The following is a 21,077-nucleotide window of genomic DNA, read 5'->3' on the forward strand; positions in this document are numbered from 1 at the left end:
AGCAAACGCTCTATCCATGCTATGTCTTTCCAGTAATACTATGGGCTGTTAACCTCATGTGTGATACCTTGTCAAAGGCCTTCTGAAAATCCATGTATACAACATCCACTGATTCTCCTTTGTCAATCCTGTTTGTTATTTCTTCAAAGAATTCCAACAGACTTGTCAGGCAAGATTTTCCCTTAAGGAAACAATGCTGACTATGGCCTATTTTATCATGTGCCTCCAAGTATCCTGAAACCATATCCTTAACAATTCACTTACAACATCTTCCCACCACTGAGGTTTGACTAACAGGCCTATAATTTCCTTTCTTCTGCCTCTCTCCCTCTTTGAAGAGTGGAGTGATATTTCCAATTTTCCAGAGCTCTGGATCCATGCTTATTACTAATGCCTCCACTATCTCTTCAGCTACCTCTTTCAGAAGCCTGGGGTGTAGACTATCTGGTCCAGGTGACCTAAATCCTCCTGGACAGTTCTCACAAACACACCAGCTGTGATGCACAAGCCTTCATCAACCTTACTTACATGGCACCAATGCAAATTTTGCCCACTGGACAACTTTAGTCTCCAGTGTCTCATAGGCATTCCTCTGTTTACTCTGCCTTGCCTCCTCTCATCAGTTTAAAGTCCTTGTTTCCACTCCTTTCCAGATATGATGAAGTATCATTGATTTGAAGTATTTACTCCAGTTGTCTCTCTTTACAGATACTGACTGATACGGTGAATATCTCCAGCATTTTTTGTTTTCACGTAATTATATTGTGCTTTGTTTTGTTGATACTGGTTTATAAGATACAGTATTTTAAAAATTTCTCTTCCTCTTCATTTTGTTTACAGAATTTATGATTCCCTCACACATACACGATGATCAAAGTGCCCTTCAAGCTCGAATTATTCAGATTAAGAACAATCTCCCAGCCATGGAAGACCGAATTAAAGAGCTAAGGTTTATGGTTTATTTTTATGTACAAATGAATTTACCTTTCTTCACAATTTAGTTTTTTTTTTGTTTTCCATATTTGAAGTGTATTTTCATCCATGAAAATCTGCGAGTGCTTTCTAGCATTTATTATAATTTTTGAATATGACCATGAATATTTGTAAAAATAGATAAGGGTAATTTGCCTTCCCATTGCTAGGATGATGTACAGTACCTGGTGTTTTAGTATCTTTCCCTTATTTAGTCATAATGAATCAAGGAACAATTCGATTATTTAAGCTAACAAAGTGCTTTATTAAAAATAAGAACTTAGAGATGAGCAAATACTTCAGTGTAGAACTGGGCAGGGCAGGCAATCCAATTCTCACTCAACTTCACTCGCCCCATCACTGAACTGTTCCCACAACCCATGGACTCACTTTCAAGGACTCTTCACCTCATGTTCTCAGTATTTATTTATTATTGTTATTTCTTTTTATCTCTTTCCTTTTGCATTTGCACAGTTTTTTTGCTTTTTCCATACTTGTTGCCTGTGCTGTTGCATACAGTCTTTTATTGATCCTATTGTGTTTCTTGTATTTACTGTGATTGCCCACAAGAAAATGAATCTCAAGGTTGTATATGGTGACATATATGTACTTCAGTAATAAATTCACTTTGAACTCTGTCTAGTTTTACACTAAGTATTTGCCACAATATAAAGAGAGCAGTTTGGTCAATCCTATACTTAAAGGGGTTCATAGAGTGTATAGTTTCTACTGCACCTTTTCTTTGGCGTTGTTCTGATCATCACCTTTAGAGGAGCATTCTCATTGAAGGCATGACTTTACACCCAATTAGCATAATCCATCTGTGTTACATCCCTCCTTTAATACTGAAAGAGGAAAGAAACACAAATATCCATAATAACTGTCCAGTCTGTGTAATTTTGTACGACGTCCTCCAGTTGCTTGGATCAACAATCGATGGATCTTATGCATATGGTTTTGTACCTGCTCCTCTATTAGGGTATGGCCCATGACTTAATCTGGAATGTGATGTACTGTACAGTACACCAAGACATTGCTGCCTTCTGCAACATCTGCTGTTAGCTTAGAGTGCATCACATTCTCACTGACCCCCAGTAGGTGTTTGGCTTTCCTGTTGTACTTCCTTTTATCTTCATGTTCCCTTTTGCATCGCTGGTTTCCCTTCTACATAAACAACCTGTTCATATTGACTTCTAAGTTGCATGACTAAAATAAATGAATGGACTGAAGCAGTTGATGTAATCCTATGGAGATAAATTTGTATAATTCCTGTCTGGAACTGTAAAGTTATAGAGTGATCAAATCATTCAGGCATGTAGCACAGAAACAGGACCCTCAGCCCATCATCTCTGCCACTTTTGTACTTATCTACACATACCACCTCCCCACATAGCTCTGTAGCTTTCTAAGTCTTGGTGACATACAAGTACTTGCCTCGATGTTATTTGCATGTTACAAGAAATAGATTATGAGGTAAAGGGACATGTGAAGACAAGAAGGGGTATGGCCATAAAGAGAGTGAAATGCATGAATGCAAATTTTGAATTTGAGGCTTTCTTGATTTGGGACAGGAAGGCTGTGGAGGACAGTGGTTGGGAGAAGAACTGGAAATACATCAGAGCAATTAGGTTCAGAACTGACAAAAGCATATACAAAGATTTTAGTGGACAATAAGAATAAATGGTAAACTATGGGTTATGTTACTGAGGCAGAAAAAAATAAACGTTTGCCTTGAAATATAAATTATATTTGTGCTTAATTTTGAATATATTTTGTATTTGATAAAAAAAGTAGAAATCTTCTAACTTGCATGTATGCATTTGTCAAATGTTTCAGTTGTATTTATTACAGATTGAGAAATACTAAACACTGTGAGAAAAAGTTAATTTCATATAATGAAGAGGAAGGAGCAGAACCGTATCAGATCAGAAACATCAACATGGTTAGTTCTGAGAAGTTTTTTTAGTTCAGCCTGAGGGAAGGAATAATTATTTTAATGTGTTCTTTTTGATAGGCAATCATCAATTTGAACACATCCAGATCAAAGGCAATATGGAAGAGATGGAGAAAAGATTGTTCTACTTTGCACTACATTATAATGCTAAGTAAGAAACTGAAAAAAATAGAAGAAGGAGAAAGCCATTTGGATCCTTAAGCCTATGCCACCATTCAAAATGACCATGGCTGGTCTGTCCCAGGTCCATCATCTCTTCTGTACCCAGTTCTCTTTAACCCCCAATCCCTTCCAAAATGTTATTTACTTCCCCACAAAATCTAGATTCTACAACCCTCTGGGGTATAGAATTCCACTCTCTGCAAGAAGACACTTTAAAAAAAGTTACATTTTTCCCACTTTCTAAATCAACCTTGGAAATTCCTAAAATCAGCTGCAAATTATTAGAAGTTAGCCATGGGCACTTAGGTCTCGACTAAACCAAATTCATAAAGAATCATTACAGCTGGCAGAGAGGGAGATCAAGCTAAATACAAATTCCAACTCTGTATTAAATTTTGTAATACTTGTGACTTGATTAACTGGAAAGCAGAATCGTAAACTGCATTGCAAAAAAGAGGGTATATTTTTGTTTTATTACAAATATAATATTTCAATTATTTTTTTCTGGCTATTAACTTATATTTGGATCATATACAAGATCCAAAGGTATTTTTTTAAAAGATTTAGATAATTTGATCAGGCCCTGAAGATCATTGCTAAAGCCATCAGCACAGGAGTGGAGTGGGCGAAGCGGTCCCAACCCTCCAAGCAGACCATTGCCTTTGTCAGAGCTGGGGAGCAGCCAATACCCACCAAAAGATCATCGGCAGGTATCCTGACCTCTGCAAGAGACTGGCGGTTCCCCAACCATATCGCAGTCACTACCCTGCGACCAGACATTGTCCTTGTGTCTGAGTCTACGAAGCAGGTGGTGTTGCTGGAGCTGACAGTCCCATGGGAAGATCACTTGGAAGAGGCCTTTGAAAGGAAGCAATCTAAGTATGCAGGACTGGTCAGCAACTGCCAGCAGGCTGGATGGAGAGCGAGGTGTCTCCCAGTGGAAGTTGGTTGTAGGGGATTCGCAGCCCGTTCCTTAGCCAGAGCCTTCAGCAATTTGGGCATCGAAGGAGAGAGGAAGAGGAGAGCCATCCGCAGTACCACCGATGCAGCAGAGAGGGCCTCAGGATGGCTGTGGATCAAAAGAGGGGAGCCATGGAGTCATAAGTAGCTAGCCATCTGGACACAAGCTGGGGTCTGATCAGCCCCAGCTGGGTCACCTGGAGAAGGATGTATGATGTTGAAAGACCCAAAACACCCGATGATTCCAGGAACATCACTGAAGATGTGTCCTGAGGCATCAGTAGATGTATGCACTTGGTACCAAATGGCAGACTTATCAGATAAATGGAGTTGACAACTGTTAGAAATTACATCGCACCTTTTGTTTATTATGACCTGTGTTGACAAAATGAGCCCTCATTCCACCATGCTGCACAGTTCAACTCACCTTATAGAGCTGCTGAAAGTGATTGTTACACTCTGTAATCTTCTTATTGAATTTGTACTTTTAGTACTATTAGTACTATTTTGTGCTTTAAGTTTCTATTGGGCACTTTTATGCATTTTTCTCTTGTGACTTTGGAATACAGAAAAGTATTTCTGAAATTAATTTGTGTTTTATCACTGGGTAATAGAAGTAAAAACAAATGAGTTTCATAACATAAAGAAAAAGAAGTGTAATATGAGGAAATGGAAATATTTTTACTGTCTTCGTCCTTTTGAGACATGAGAGAATAATGTGTCTAACAGGCAAGTTCAGTTTTGACATCACTTTATAACATTCCCTGAATTATTGGTCACAAGTGGAAAAATTAAAACTTTAGAGAGTATATTTGATTATTATAGTGTCATTATACCATTTAAATTAATAATTTCTATGATTGCACTCAGAAGATAAAGGGAATCCTGTCCCACTGTAGAAACTGGAGCTCACAACCTATTATGATAATGTATTGGGCAAATATTACTGTATGTCATTCAAAAAGTTATCATTCAGGTAACATGTTAAACTGTAGCTCCATTTCGGTCTGCCTGTCAGTCTGTCTATCTTTCTATACAGACATCCTATTTTTGATTGATGTAAATTATGTCATTGACATTTTGACCAAAAGTGTCCTTTCAATGACTGAAGTTGATATTTGTACCTTCATAAACATCATTAAAACAGACTGCCTGTTCATTTGTTAGTTCAATCTTGTATGAAGACTGACAGTCTAATTTTCCCCCTTTAAAAATTCTTATACATCAGTCCATCCATAATACCATTTTAGGTCATATGTGTCCTTTCTTTTTTCCCTTCAATTCCATTCATATTTGTTGGACAGAATCTCCAGCATTATTGAATTATTATTGATCATAATGTATTTTTATCCAGTTGTATCCACTTGTATTCAGTGTGATTCGCATTTTGCACAATGGTCTGCATTGAAAGCCCTTATGTTGAATATAATTGCAACAGACAATTGAGTAGCCCCATGACTGATAGCTCAGTAAAACGACTGTTCATTATTATAACTAATTGTTTTCATTAGGTTCGCTCAATACTCAATGACATGGTGGAAAATTTGATGGATGATTACATCCAGAAAGTTCCAGATGGAGCAGATTGCTTCTCTGTAGAGTATCCTTTCGTATACTTAAACTACAGTTGTTCATATAAGAATGCTAAGTGTTCAAATGTACCAAACCAGTCCTATTAAATGTGAAACTATGATCAGATTTCAGGCATTATTTCTAATGGGAATTATATTTTAAATAATATAGTGTTCAGACTTCACTAATTTAATGCCTTTCACATTGTGTTTTGCCTTTCCATGATAAAGTTATATAATATTATGGCTAACTTTGCAGACTTACTTTACATGTGACAGATAAGTATTAGAAATTATGTCTTATTTGTAAAATTCCTGTGTAAAAGGTTCCATGCTTAATGCTTTGCTACATTTTAGTGTGATCCTTCAGTATCACATAATGGTTATAAAAGATTTACGGCATTAATGAGAAAGTCAGGAAAGGAAATTGTGGTTGTATAGAATGGATTTTAATGACCAAAATTGGGCTCTGTTGATGCTGGAAACTGGTAGAAATATGGTTTGTGTTTTCACTGCCTAACCTCTTTAGTTAGTAGAATGTAAGGTAAATGTGATGCTATTACAACTCAGGTCATTCTAGAGTTTGGTCTTCAATTCCAGCACCATCTGTAAGCAGACTGTATGTTCTCCCTGCAACTGTGTATGTTTCCCACAGGTGCACCATTTACTCCCGAAGTACAAAGGCGTACCGGTTAGTAGGTTAATTGGTCATTGTGAATTGTCTTGTGATTAGGCTAGTCTTAAATAGGTGGGTTTTAGGTTGGTGCAGTTCATCGTGCCAGAAGAGCCTGTTTGGCCTTGTATTTCTAAATCCTGGATAATCTATAATATCTCTGCGGTGATGGTGCCATCTCTGAGAAAGTAACAATGCCATGTCTCTGCTTATATGGAATCGTTTTTAGCCTTGTGTACTGACCCTGTGTTATCTTTCTCACCCTTTGAGATGACTCATTGTAAGCTTTGATTTCAAAGTGCATTTATTATCAAAGTACATATACCTTATACAACCTTGAGATTCGTCTCCTTCCAGGCAGCTGTGAAACAAAGAACTCCAATAGAACTCATAGAAAAAAACAAAAGACCACCAAACACCCAGAGAAACGAAAACAATTGTGCAAACAATAAAGCAAGTAAACAGCATTCAAAATGGAGGTTCTTAACGCCAGGCATCTCTGCAGCCATAGAAGCCCATTCAGAAGCTCTCAGTCCAGCACAGAGCAGGGCAAACCCTGGGGAGCAGCCAGCCCATCTCGCACCTCTGATTCTTTGTGTGTTCTAAGAGAAAATGCATCTTTATTGCAGTAAGCATATTGGAGAAACAGGACAAAAGTAGACAGTTGTGGTGAACTAGATATACCTGTCTGACTGCTCCTGTGGCTCCTCCCACAGACCCCTGTATAAAGGCGACTGTGGTCTGCTGCTCTCCCTCATTTTCCCAGGATGTAGTGTTGTTCTTCAGTCAATAAAAGCCGATATCTCACTTCCTAAGTCTCAGCGTGAGTTATTGATGGTGCATCAACAGTAGAAATGTTTAGAAAATTAAGTATACAACAAAGACAATGCATCCACTGTGTATATAAACTAAGATTTAAAGATAGAGGATGTCAAAAAACACTACTAAAAAGAATATTAAAAAATCTCTTTGGGGCAAGATTAACTGACCTGTTGAGTTCACCAGCATCTTATCTGTTGTTGAAGATTCTTTGGTCTCCAGAATGGTAGAAAAGTTTAGGGAAGGAATTCCATGACCAGAAATTCAGGCAGCTGAATGCACAACTACCAGATATGCAGTGACTGAGGATTCAGAATTGGCAGAGAAAATGTAGGATACATGATTAAAGTGATAATGGGGTAAAGTGGCGGTTTACTTAGTTTGAAAATGCAAACACGAGGAAATCTGCAGATGCTGGAAATTCAAACAACACACACAAAATGCTGGTGAAACGCAGCAGGCCAGGCAGCATCTATAGGAAGAAGTACAGTCGACGTTTCGGGTCGAGACCCTTCATCAGGACTAATGGAAAAAAGAGATAGTAAGAGATTTGAAAGTGGGAGGGGGAGGGGGAGACCCAAAATGTTAGGAGAATCTCTTACTATCTCTTTTTTCCGTTAGTCCTGACAAAGGGTCTTGACCCGAAACGTCGACTGTACACCCAGCAGCCAATCTTTATGTGGCTGATAAACCCTTTGAATACACAAACAGGTAGTCCTTCATCCTTCTTCACAAAAGTATTTTTGTTCAAAATAGAGAGAGGGTTCAGATTGGTGGATCGAGTTCCACATGGCGGAATTTGGTCAAGTTAATGATACATTCTTATTACCACATGATCTGTCAGCTTTACAGCCTCACAGCAAGATAAACACAACTGTAACTAATTTTGCCATTTGTGGAATTCACTCCCAAAAGGATTGAATTAATAAAATGTATGCAAGGTTACACTGTACAATGTTGTTAGCCTGGTAAAAATCGCTGCTGTGATTTCCTTAACCACCTCTATTGTAGACATTTGGCCCAAAAAAATATGCAAGAAACTAACAGGCTAATGAAACAAGTAGAGGAGGACAGAGTTACAAGTCTTATTATGGAGCAGTTTGTTTTGGAGGTAAGTTTAAAATAGAAATATCAAGGCTTCAAAACTTTGCGTTGGCTAGTCCCTGGAAAATGTAATGTTCCTTCACTGTTATTTGGAGGGTTACTTCAGTTGTTTTATTTTGGAATCCCTTCTCCCGGTAGGGAATTGATTAAACTCATCTGAAACCTATTTGCTCTGCCTCAATAGAAATACTTGTCTCTACTATCTCTACGGATCCCAGGTGAGACGGAGAAGAAAAATCTTTAGGGGAGAAAAAACACTGATGACATTTGCCATGCCGCCATTTGAGGTAGCATCAACACTCAAAGCAAAGCAGATAATTGTAGGCAAATAGCGTAAACTTGCTTTAACCATTGGATTCTGTGCACACTTTCCATCCGTGCTGGAATGAGCGTCAAGCTAGCAAGTCGGCCTCATAAAAACAAGAAAGCCTGCTAAAAAAAACGGCGTTCCGATGACTCCACTCAGAGTTAAGGGCTTTTTTCTTCCTCTATTGGATTCTGTAGGCCTCATGTGGGAGTTCTGTGGATTCTCCATGAAAGTGAGAGAGTTAACATATCAGCTATGTTAACGAATGATGAAAGAAGATAAAAATATCCCTGCATTCTCAAGAAGTCTGAATAGTGGAAATATAGTGCCTCCCTTTAGATAATGAACTGGCATACATAATACCTGGCGCTGCTCTAAATAGAACAAACATCGAAGTGATTTTATGAAGACTGGCAGAGTTATTGACAGTGTGGAATATAGGCTTAGGCTACAAAGTGATATCAATGTGTTGGTAAAATGGGTTGAGAATAGCAGATGGCACTTAATCAAGATAAGTGTGAGATGATGTATTTTGGAACAACTAATGAGGCGAGGATTACAAAGTGTCATGAATAATATATCTTGGAACATTAAGGTCTTTGGAAGTATTGAGGAACAGAAGAACTTTAGTGTGCAAGTTCAATGATCCTTGAAGGTAGCAGCACAGATAGATAATGTGGTTAAAAAGGCATATGGTTTGCTTGTCTTCATTAGTCAAAGAAATGAATACGAAAACAAGGAGGGAAGTTTATAAAAAATATTTGTCATATCTTTCTGGAACACTCTGCAATTTGGTCACTGCATTATAAGAAGAATATGGTAGCGCTGGAAAAGATGCAGTGGAGATCCAAAATACTTACTTGGAATGGAGCATTTATTTATGAGGTCAGACTGGAAGTGTTTTCTCTGGAGCGGCAAAGGCTAAGGGTGGACCTAATTGTATATAAAATCATTAAGTGTGTAGATGAAGACTGCAGGTATCTTTTCCCTATGTCAGAGGTGAATAATACTAGATGACACAGACTTAGGGTAAGACATTTACAGGTGATTTGAGAGGGACCTTTTTCACTCAGTGAGAGACACTGAAGTGAGTCGATATTTCACAGACTTTAATGTGAATGATGTTAAAGGAAAAAAAGAAAACAATAAACGCTAGGCCAAACAGGACCATTGACTAAAACACTCAGATGGAAAACTGCGGCTGAAACCAACAGCTAAGAATAAAACGAATACCGCTAGTCTTCAGAGTCAGTTGGCTCGAAAGTCCAATTTCTCAGAGAAGGCCGAAAGCAAACAGGCATCAAAGTGTTGCTGTGCTCTGTCCAAGCACTACAGTGACAAGTATGGAGTTAAATATTATCACGATTAAATAATAATTAGCTGACATGTGCATATTTTACAAGCGCAATTGTCGTATCTACTGCGCTGCCGAATCCGTGATTGTTACTGGACAGCTTGCAATTGTTGACAGAACAATGAATTCAAATTTGTATCAAGACATTTTACAGGAGAATGCGAGGGTAGCAGTCTGTCACCTGGAGCTTAATGGAAGTTGGATAATGCAATAAGACAATGATCTAAAAGACAAGAGTAAATCAACAACAGAATGGTTTAAAAAGAAGAAAATTTGCATTTTGGAATGGTGGAGTCAAAGTCCTGACCTCAATCCTATAGAAATGTTGTGGAAGGATCTGAAGCAAGCGGTTTATGCAAGGAAGTCCACCAACATCCCAGAGTTGAAGCAGTTTTGGCCTAAACTACCTCAAAGTTATTGTGCAGGACTAATCAACAGTTAGCGAAACATTTGGTTAAAGTTATTGCTGTACAAGGAGGTCACAACAGTTACTGAAAGCAAAGATTCACATACTTTTTCCAACAAATACATGTCATATTGGATCATTTTTTTCAATGACTATATGAACAAGTGTAATGTTTTTTGTGTTATTTATTTAATTGGGTTTTTTTTATCTAGTTTTAGGACTTGCATGAAGATCTGATCTCATTTTAGGTCACATTTATGCAGAAATAGAGAAAATTCTACAGGGTTCACAAACATTCTAGCACAACTGTATATTGAACCTGCAGTGTCTAGTTACATGTTCAGAAAGGGGCGTAAATTTGTACTCCTTTGCAGAGATGTATTAAAGTCTTGGTAGATTGAAGATTCAGAGTTACTTATCTAAGGAATGAACTGGAATAATTGGTGGCTACAACATACCAAGCCAAAGTTACTTAGCTTAAGCTTTTATATAATGAGTCATGAAGTTTAATACAGTAAATTTTCACTAGTGGAAAATATTATAATCTTGGGATTGTTATAAACTGTCAGTGGGTTCACCAGAATCTTTCGTCGGAGAATATGTGCTGTACAACACTGAATGGCCCACATATGATTTAAATTTCATTCTGCATAGATAAGTTTTAATTCCTCAGGATTAATTCAACTAACTAGTTGAATTAACTCTTTTGGAAGAGGACAGCGAGGCTGAGAAGAAGTGCGGCGGCGGCCATTTTCAAATTGCTTCTCAGATCGGAGTTCTGAGAGGCGGGACTGCGCAGGCGCGTGAAGGAGGCCTGGGAAGGAGGGAAGATATAAAAAGAACGCAGCCTTAAGCAGCGGGCAGCTTCGTTTGCGGGCAGCGGAGTGAGTCGGGAGCAGAGTGTAGGGCTTGGGCTCAGAGGGCCGGGAGCAGAGTGTAGGGCTTGGGCTCAGAGGGCCGGGAGCAGAGTGTAGGGCTTGGGCTCAGAGGGCTTAGGCGGAAGAGGGCACAGTAGGCTTATCTTTTAGTTCTTGTTATTTTCAGTTATTCGGGAGGTATGAGTGTGAGGGCAGCTTGTTGTTCTCGGTGTCGGATGTGGGAGATCCTGGAGTCTCCGAGCCTCCCGGACGTCCACATCTGCGCCAGGTGCGCCGAACTGCAGCTCCTGAGGGACCGAATTAGGGAACTGGAGCTGCAGCTCGATGACCTTCGCCTGGTCAGGGAGAGTGAGGAGGTGATAGAGAGGAGTTACAGGCAGGTGGTCACTCCGGGGCCACGGGAGGCAGATAGGTGGGTCACGATCAGGAAGGGGAAGGGGCAGGTACTAGAGAGTACCCCAGTGGCTGTACCCCTTGACAATAAGTACTCATGTTTGAGTACTGTTGGGGGGGACAGCCTACCTGGAGGAAGTGACAGTGGCCGGGCCTCCGGCACAGAGGACGGCCCTGTAGCTCAGAAGGGTAGGGATAGAAGAAAGAGGACCATAGTAATAGGGGACTCGATAGTCAGGGGTTCAGACAGGCGGTTCTGTGGAGGTGATCGGGAGTCCCGGATGGTAGTTTGCCTCCCTGGTGCCAGGGTCCGGGACGTTTCTGATCGCGTCCAAGATATCCTGAAGTGGGAGGGTGAGGAGCCAGAGGTCGTGGTACATGTAGGTACCAATGACATAGGTAGGAAAGGGGAAGAGGTCCTGAAACGAGAGTATAGGGAGTTAGGAAGGCAGTTAAGAAGAAGGACCGCAAAGGTAGTAATCTCGGGATTACTGCCTGTACCACGCGACAGTGAGAGTAGGAATGGAATTAGGTGGAGGATGAATGCGTGGTTGAGGGATTGGAGCAGGGGGCAGGGATTCAAGTTTCTGGATCATTGGGACCTCTTCTGGGGCAGGCGTGACCTGTTCAAGAAGGACGGGTTACACTTGAATCCTGGGGGGACCAATATCCTAGCGGGGAGGTTTGCTAGGGCTACGGGGCAGACTTTAAACTAGTAAGATGGGGGGGCGGAAATCAATTTGAGGAAACTATGGGAGAGGAGGTTAGTTCACCAGTAGAGCAAGTAAGTAGACCGTGTGTGAGGGAGGACAGGCAGGTGATGGAGGAGGGATGCTCTCAGCCCGAAGTTGTAGGGGAGAAGAAAGAAAAGGATAATAAATTTGAATGCATTGCTAGGGATGAAAAGAGAGGAGGAGGTGGAGAGTATCTTAAATGTATCTATTTTAATGCTAGGAGCATTGTAAGAAAGGTGGATGAGCTTAAAGTGTGGATTGATACATGGAATTATGATGTTGTAGCTATTAGTGAAACATGGTTGCAGGAAGGGTGTGATTGGCAACTAAATATTCCTGGATTTAGTTGCTTCAGGTGTGATAGAGTAGGAGGGGCCAGAGGAGGAGGTGTTGCATTGCTTGTCCGAGAAAATCTTATGGCGGTGCTTTGGAAGGATAGATTACAGAGCTCCTCTAGGGAGGCTATTTGGGTGGAATTGAGGAATGGGAAAGGTGTAGTAACACTGATAGGAGTGTATTATAGGCCACCTAATGGGGAGCGTGAGTTGGAAGAGCAAATGTGTAAGGAGATAGCAGATATTTGTAGTAAACACAAGGTGGTGATTGTGGGAGATTTTAATTTTCCACACATAGATTGGGAAGCTCATTCTGTAAAAGGGCTGGATGGTTTAGAGTTTGTGAAATGTGTGCAGGATAGCTTTTTGCAACAATACATAGAAGTACCGACTAGAGATGGGGCAGTGTTGGATCTCCTGTTAGGGAATGCGATAGGTCAGCTGACAGATGTATGTGTTGGGGAGCACTTCGGGTCCAGTGATCACAATAGCATTAGCTTCAATATAATTATGGAGAAGGACAGGACTGGACCTAGAGTTGAGATTTTTGATTGGAGAAAGGCTAACTTTGAGGAGATGCGCAGGGATTTAGAGAGAGTGGAATGGGTCAAGTTGTTTTATGGGAAGGATGTAATAGAGAAATGGAGGTCATTTAAGGGTGAAATTATGAGGGTACAGAATCTTTATGTTCCTGTTCGGTTGAAAGGAAAGATTAAAGGTTTGAAAGCGCCATGGTTTTCAAGGGATATTAGAAACTTGGTTCGAAAAAAGAGGGATGTCTACAATAGATATAGGCAGCATGGAGTAAAGGAATTACTCGAGGAATATAAAGAATGTAAAAGGAAACTTAAGAAAGAGATTAGAAAAGCTAAAAGAAGTTACGAGTTTGGTTTGGCAAATAAGGTGGAAGTAAACCCGAAAGGCTTCTACAGTTATATTAAAAGCAAGAGGATAGTGAGGGATAAAATTGGTCCCTTAGAAAATCAGGGTGGTCAGCTATGTGTGGAGCCGAGGGAGATGGGAGAGATTTTGAACGATTTCTTCTCTTCGGTATTCACTAAGGAGAAGGATATCGAATGGTGTAAGGTGTGGGAAACAAGTAAGGAAGTTATGGAACCTATGACAATTAAAGAGGTGGAAGTACTGGCGCTTTTAAGAAATTTAAAAGTGGATAAATCTCCGGGTCCTGACCGGATATTCCCCAGGACCTTGAGGGAAGTTTGTGTAGAGATAGCAGGAGCTCTGACGGAGATCTTTCAGATGTCATTAGAAACAGGGATTGTGCCGGAGGATTGGCGTATTGCTCATGTGGTTCCATTGTTTAAAAAGGGTTCTAGAAGTAAGCCTGGCAATTATAGACCTGTCAGTTTGACATCAGTGGTGGGTAAATTAATGGAAAGTATTCTTAGAGATAGTATTTATAATTATCTGGATAGACAGGATCTGATTAGGAGTAGCCAGCATGGATTTGTGCGTGGAAGGTCATGTTTGACAAACCTTATTGAATTTTTTGAAGTAGTTACGAGGAATGTTGACGAGGGTAAGGCAGTGGATGTAGTCTATATGGACTTCAGCAAGGCCTTTGACAAAGTTCCACATGGAAGGTTAGTTAAGAAGGTTCAGTCGTTAGGTATTAGTGCTGGAGTAATAAAATGGATTCAACAGTGGCTAGATGGGAGATGCCAGAGAGTAGTGGTGGATAATTGTTTATCGGGATGGAGGCCGGTGACTAGCGGGGTGCCTCAGGGATCTGTTTTGGGCCCAATGTTGTTTGTAATATACATAAATGATCTGGATGATGGGGTGGTAAATTGGATTAGTAAGTATGCTGATGATACTAAGGTAGGAGGTGTTGTGGATAATGAGGTGGGTTTTCAAAGCTTGCAGGGAGATTTATGCCGGTTAGAAGAATGGGCTGAACGTTGGCAGATGGAGTTTAATGCTGAGAAGTGTGAGGTTCTACATTTTGGCAGGAATAATCCAAATAGAACATACAGGGTAAATGGTAGGGCATTGAGGAATGCAGTGGAACAGAGAGATCTAGGAATAACAGTGCATAGTTCCCTGAAGGTGGAGTCTCATGTAGATAGGGTGGTGAAGAAGGCTTTTGGAACGCTGGCCTTTATAAATCAGAGCATTGAGTACAGAAGTTGGGATGTAATGTTAAAATTGTACAAGGCATTGGTAAGGCCAAATTTGGAATATTGTGTACAGTTCTGGTCACCGAATTATAGGAAAGATATCAATAAATTAGAGAGAGTGCAGAGACGATTTACTAGGATGTTACCAGGGTTTCAGCACTTAAGTTACAGAGAAAGGTTGAACAAGTTAGGTCTCTATTCATTGGAGCGTAGAAGGTTGAGGGGGGATTTGATCGAGGTATTTAAAATGTTGAGAGGGATAGATAGAGTTGACGTAAATAGGCTGTTTCCATTGAGAGTAGGGGAGATTCAAACGAGAGGACATGATTTGAGAGTTAGGGGGCAAAAGTTTAAGGGAAACACGAGGGGGTATTTCTTTACTCAGAGAGTGATAGCTGTGTGGAATGAGCTTCCTGTAGAAGTAGTAGAGGCCAGATCAGTTGTGTCATTTAAGGTAAAATTGGATAGGTATATGGATAGGAAAGGAGTGGAGGGTTATGGGCTGAGTGCGGGTAGGTGGGACTAGGTGAGATTAAGAGTTCGGCACGGACTAGGAGGGCCGGAATGGCCTGTTTCCGTGCTGTGATTGTTATATGGTTATATGGTTAACTAAATGAAACTGGAGTTTAAAATAAAAAAAAATGTTTATTATTAACATGATGATCATGAAACCAGTGCAATGTGGTTAAAAATCTCTCTGGTTCACCAATCTACTATCCTTCACTGGTCTGGCCTACATGTGAGAGTAGACTCACTAACGTGGTTGACTGACTTCAAACTTCCTCTGGAGAAATAGGGACCAATCCAACAATAAATGTTGGACTTGGCAGAGGTGTCCACATGTGAATAAATATAAAGCAGAATGGATTGTGAACTGGTAATACATTGCAGAACAATATTACTAAGGTCTTGGTAGAAAGCAGAACAGCCTCAAATCCTTAGAGAAGCAGTAGCATGATACTTTTTCATATTTTGTTGGCAGAGCTTTATCACTTTATGCTGTTGTAGTTCACCGTGGAAATAATTAGAATCATAAGACTGTTCTCAAGTTCAAGTTTATTGTCATCTCCCTGTACATATATTCAAGCAAGGAGTTTGAAGAGATTTGGCATGTCAACAAATACACTCAAAAACTTCTATAGTTGTACTGTGGAGAGCATTCTGACAGGCTGCATCACTGTCTGGTATGGAACGGCTACTGCACAGGATCGAAAGAAGCTGCAGAAGGTTGTAAATCTAGTCCGCTCCATCTTGGGCTTTAGGGAGCAGTATCTCAGAAAGGCAGCGTCCATTATTAACGGCATTCAGCACCCAGGGCATGCCCTTTTCTCACTGTTACCATCAGGGAGGAGGTACAGAAGCCTGAAGGCACACACTCAGCAATTCAGGAACAGCTTCTTCCCCTCTGCCATCTGATTCCTAAGTGGACATTGAACCCATGAAGACTACTTAACTTTTTTTAAAATAGTGTTTCTGTTTTTGCAGATTTTTTACAAATCTATTCAATATCAGTTATTGATTTACTTGTTTATTTATTATTTTTTTCTCTCTCTGCTAGATTATGTATTGCATTGAACTGCTGCTGCTAAGTTAACAAATTTCACATCACATGCTGGTGATAATAAACCTGATTCTGATTCTGAAATGAAGCAATGGACCATGGTACACCCATCAAAACCTATATCACAAACAGCACGTACATGAAAATCTAATTCAAAATGCATGCATTGCACCACCAGGTAAACGGTGAACAGCTTGCTGTCTTAGTGACAAGACCCGCAGTGTATTCATTAGTCTCACAGCTTGAGGGAAGAAGCTGCTATCCAGTCTGACAGTCCTGGTGTTTCTGTACCTCCTTCCTGACAGTAGTGGGTCAAAGAGCTTTTGGGATGGGTGGTAGGGATCCTTAACAATGCTTCAGGCCCTTCATCTGCAATGTCCCAGTAAATGTCACTAATAGAAGGGAGGGAGACCCTGGTGATCCTCTCAATAGTTTTTTCATAAGTCTTGGAAAGCCAATTTTATTTGTGTTCTTTCTACATAATTTCAATAAAGCTGATATAATCTTTTGGAGCTGTGATTTACACTTTTACAATGAGCACCACAGAAGTGTAGTGGTTAGTGCAAAGCTATTACAGCTCAGGATGTTCTGGAGATTGGAATTCAAGTCCAGCACCCGTCTCTGTATGTCCCCTCTGTGGAATGCATGGGTTTTCCGTAGGTGATCCCATTTCCTCCCAGAGACCTCCCGGGTAGGTTAATTGGTTATTGTGAATTGTCCCCTGATTAGGTTAGGGCTAATCAGGGTTGTGGGGTTGCTGGGGTAGCATGGCTCGAAGAGTTTGAAGGGCCTACTTCACGCTATATCGCTAATAAATAAATAACAATTTAAAGTCAAACTATAAAACAATTTAGTTATTGGTATGATGCACTTTAATATATTGAAAAACTGATGACTATATTTTGTACTAAATTGTGTTTTACTAGGAAAAATAACAAAATGAAATTGATGAAAGGCTTCCTGTGTGACTTGTAATTTAATTAGTTTTAATTTGCAATCTAAGCTACGTAAATACATTTTACAATAACACTAATTTCTTTACCCTCAAATCATCCCATGTGTATATTTACATTATGAAGTTAGTTAAAAGCTCTCTACTTATTATTTTAAGTGGAAAAGTAGCATGCTGTTCTGAATTTTTTATACCATAAGGGTCATTCAGAATTCTTTTCTGAATTCTCCATGTATTGGTATGTTTTTATGTGTTGGGTTTGGGTTGGCAGGGAGCACAAAAGTGAAACTCAATATTTGAAATCCTTTCAGGAAGATTGTTATCTCCACTCACTGTCAAGTTGTCCTTTTACTCTCTGGGATATTGAAGTAATATCACTGATGGTTTATTGTCAAATGTTTGCAAGTACAGGAATTGAATTTCGTTTGAAAGTTTTTTCTGAAATAGAATAAATATATATTATGTTCAGTTTGAAATGCTATTAAACTTAGTTTGCACCAATGCTAATACAAGTTATTTAATTAAATTGTCAATTTGTTTTATGTCTGAATTTTTACTCTCAATTAACAAAAAGATCTAGTATTTAAATAACTTCTTTTAAGGTGCCTAAATGCAAGTTAGAATCTTGCATATTTAATGTGATTTCATAAGTTTATCCCAAAGGACAATTGTATAGGGAAATCATTTTGGACAAGGCTGTCTCAAACCCAGACTTTATGGCACCATGATATCACTGTAAAATCCAGAACATGAATCCTTCTCATTTAATGGTGTCTTAAGAAAAAAAAAGTTCTATCTTTGCTTAAACTATTTGGCAAATATAATGCAGTTTATTGCATTTTGAACATCAGGCCTCCAGCACAAAAACATTGAGACAGAAACATCTGTAAACTAGCAGACTCAACGAAAGATTTAGATATTATTGATAGGATGCTCTTTGTACCTGTAAAGACTTGGCAGGAAGAGGAAAGTTATAGAAGGAGCTTTATAAGGATTTATTTTACTAAATGCTACTTCTGGTTGCTGACACTTCAAATATTTGAACCAAGGAGTGTTTCAATCCTGTTAATCATGAGTCTAATTACATCTGCAAACAATATGCAAGGTATCAGAATGAGTCTCAAACAACTTTTCCAGTTTGAGCTACATGCCATAATTAGTCTAGAGCTTGCTCTTGAAAAATAGTCTCTTTGAAGGTGCCTTAAATTGTACATTGATAAAAATAAGCTACATTGAAATTGAAGTAACGTGCATAGTAGCCGATCTATATGTCAATAAGCAATATAACTCTGTGTTTTGCTTTAATACTTAATGTGAGAAGCCGGAAAAGATGTGAGTGAAGACAACCCTTCGCAGAGTCCTTGAATTATACAGCATAGAAATTATCCCTTTGGTCCAACTCGTCCGTGCCGAGTTCCAATTACATGCGTATTCCTTGTTGTTGATCCTGCTGAACATGGATAGATGTGAGACATGGGATCAGTGTTAAATATTTATGGGAACTTTCCTTGGGCTGACAGTAAATATGGAACAAAATGAAAAGCAACATTTAATGTTAAAATCATATTCCATTGTTGAAGTTAATTTAACTATTACTAAAGAGAATTTCATTTTTACTAGAAAATTTTGTTTATTGTAGGGACTTACTTTATAGGAATTCTTATCTAATTATGTACTATAAGTCTTGATAACCAGTAATTCCTACATTGAAAACAAAGTCTTTAATATTGGATTTGACATGCTGATAACTAACAATATTTAATTTGGACAGAAATCGAAAGATTATTTTTAATTCAAGTTGGAATCTGATTATTAGACTTTTGATTCATGATTATGTTTGCTCTCAAAATTCTGCCCAAGTTGTCAGTGTTTCTTAAAATAAATATTTAAATTTGGTCATTAGTGTCTAGCAGAACTTTAGTTAATAATTCATAAATCTATAAATTGATCTTTAAGCAGTCTAAGATGGATCACCCTATCCAAGATTATAATTAAATTAACTAACTATTCCTTTTTCTTTAATTTAGCATTTGTGATGAAGTGTGTATACTCCTAGCACATTTATTTGAAGTGCATTTTCAGTTCTCAGCACAAGCTTGGAACAGTTTATTTTTAGGAACTAGACTACATGTTTTACAGATGTGAGAACAATTGCCAAATGTTTGATATGAGAGCTGCTAAAATTCTCTAGAATCATTTTGCATATTCGTCAGAATATGTAGGTGACATTGTCAAGGCCGTATGTATTGCCCATCCTTAATCATCCTGTGAAGATGGCATTTATATAATGGTGTAGAAAATGGACAATTCCAGGACATTGTCCCATAGACAATGAGAGAATAATCATGCTTGAAAAAGTCAAGGTAGAGAAAGAATCTTAAACTAGTGGCAGTGGTTTAATATGCTTTCATATGATGCTGTGCATGTGTCATAATGGCTGCAGCCATTCAGCTGAAAAAAACGAAGCCTGATTTTTACATTCCAGATTTTTTTAGATTGGGGCCATTCCAAAATGATTTTGAGTTGAAGTACTTCCTGAACTGGAGATCACTGTTGTAGATAATTTAACAGCATAGGGGTACATGAAACTGAGGGGTATAGATAGGGTGAATGCATGCAGGCTTTTTCCTCTCAGGTTGGCCGAGACTAGTACTGGAGGTCATAGGTAAAAGGTGAAAAGGTAATCAGAGGTGGAGAGGGTCAGTAATTTTAAATTCCTGGGTGTCTCTATCTCAGAGGAACATCATATAAATGTAATTGCAAAGGAAGCACAACAGTGCCTCTTCTTTCTTAGGAGTCTGTGAAGGTTTGGCATGTCATCAAAAACCTTGACAGACTTTGTGTATTGCCTGGCTGCATTACAGCCTAGTATAGGAACACCAGTGCCTTTGAGTGGAAAATCCTACAAAACATGGTGGATTTGGCCCAGTACATCACGGCTAAAGCCCTCCCAACAATTGAGCTTGTCTATATGAAACATTGCTGTAGAAAATCAGCATCCATCATCCATGCTCCTCACCACTCAGGCTATGCTCTTTTCTCGCTGCTGCCATTATGTAGAAGTTACAAGAGCCTCAGGACTCACACCACCAGGTTCAAGAATAGTTACCACCCCTCAATCCTCAGGTCATGAACAGAAGAGGAGAAGTACACTCATTCTGTTCCTGGTGTTCCCACAACAGATGGTCTCACTTTAAGGACTCTATATTGTTATTTCACGCTGTTGTTATTTATTCCTATTTATATTTGCATTTGCACAGTTTGTTGTCTTCTATGCTCTTGCTCTTTCATTGATCCTGTTTACAGTTACTGTTCTATAGATTTGCTGAGTACTCCCACAGGACGAAGAATCTTAGAGTTGTATGTGATGACATCTATGTATTCTGATAATATATTTTACTTTAAAGTTTGATTTAAGGAGAAACTGAGGAGGAACGTCTCCACTCAGAGAGTGGTGCAAGTATGAAAAGAGCTGCAGTGGAAGATGCAGATTCAATTGTAACATTTAAGAGACATTTGGATAGGTACATGGATGTGAGAGGCTTAGACGACTATGGTCTGGGCACAGGTAGATGGGACTAGGCAGAAGACCAGGTCGGCCCAGACTAAATGAAGTGAAGTGTATCTGTGTATCTGATATCTGAAGTGTATCTGTGCTGTAGTATTTTATGACTCTCTGTGATAAACTGTGAGAGTGTTAGCAATTCCCACGAATTCCCTTATGATAATGATCAAATTTTTGTTTTAGAGATTTTGAGTGAATATTCTCTAAGGAATAATTCTTTTGCCCTTTCTTGAATA

General features: G+C 39.2%; 1 protein-coding gene across 3 annotated transcripts in view; it reads left to right on the forward strand.

Annotated features, from left to right (window-relative positions):
- Nucleotides 1-21,077, forward strand: part of LOC140737898 (uncharacterized) — an 86,174-nt gene that overhangs the window by 31,325 nt on the left and 33,772 nt on the right. The window contains exons 5-9 of one of the 3 annotated variants that reach the window (XM_073064676.1): nt 841-949; nt 2,809-2,914; nt 5,560-5,648; nt 8,123-8,222; nt 8,400-8,515. In XM_073064676.1, the coding sequence (XP_072920777.1) occupies nt 841-949; nt 2,809-2,914; nt 5,560-5,648; nt 8,123-8,222; nt 8,400-8,459 (464 nt within the window). In that variant the 3' untranslated portion in view covers nt 8,460-8,515. Of the gene's footprint in view, nt 1-840; nt 950-2,808; nt 2,915-5,559; nt 5,649-8,122; nt 8,223-8,399; nt 8,516-21,077 lie in introns of those variants that run through there. The other 2 variants (XM_073064674.1, XM_073064675.1) reach the window with 2 other exon arrangements.

This window comes from Hemitrygon akajei, chromosome 13 (assembly GCF_048418815.1).
Source record: "Hemitrygon akajei chromosome 13, sHemAka1.3, whole genome shotgun sequence".
NCBI classification, from domain to species: Eukaryota; Metazoa; Chordata; class Chondrichthyes; order Myliobatiformes; family Dasyatidae; genus Hemitrygon; species Hemitrygon akajei.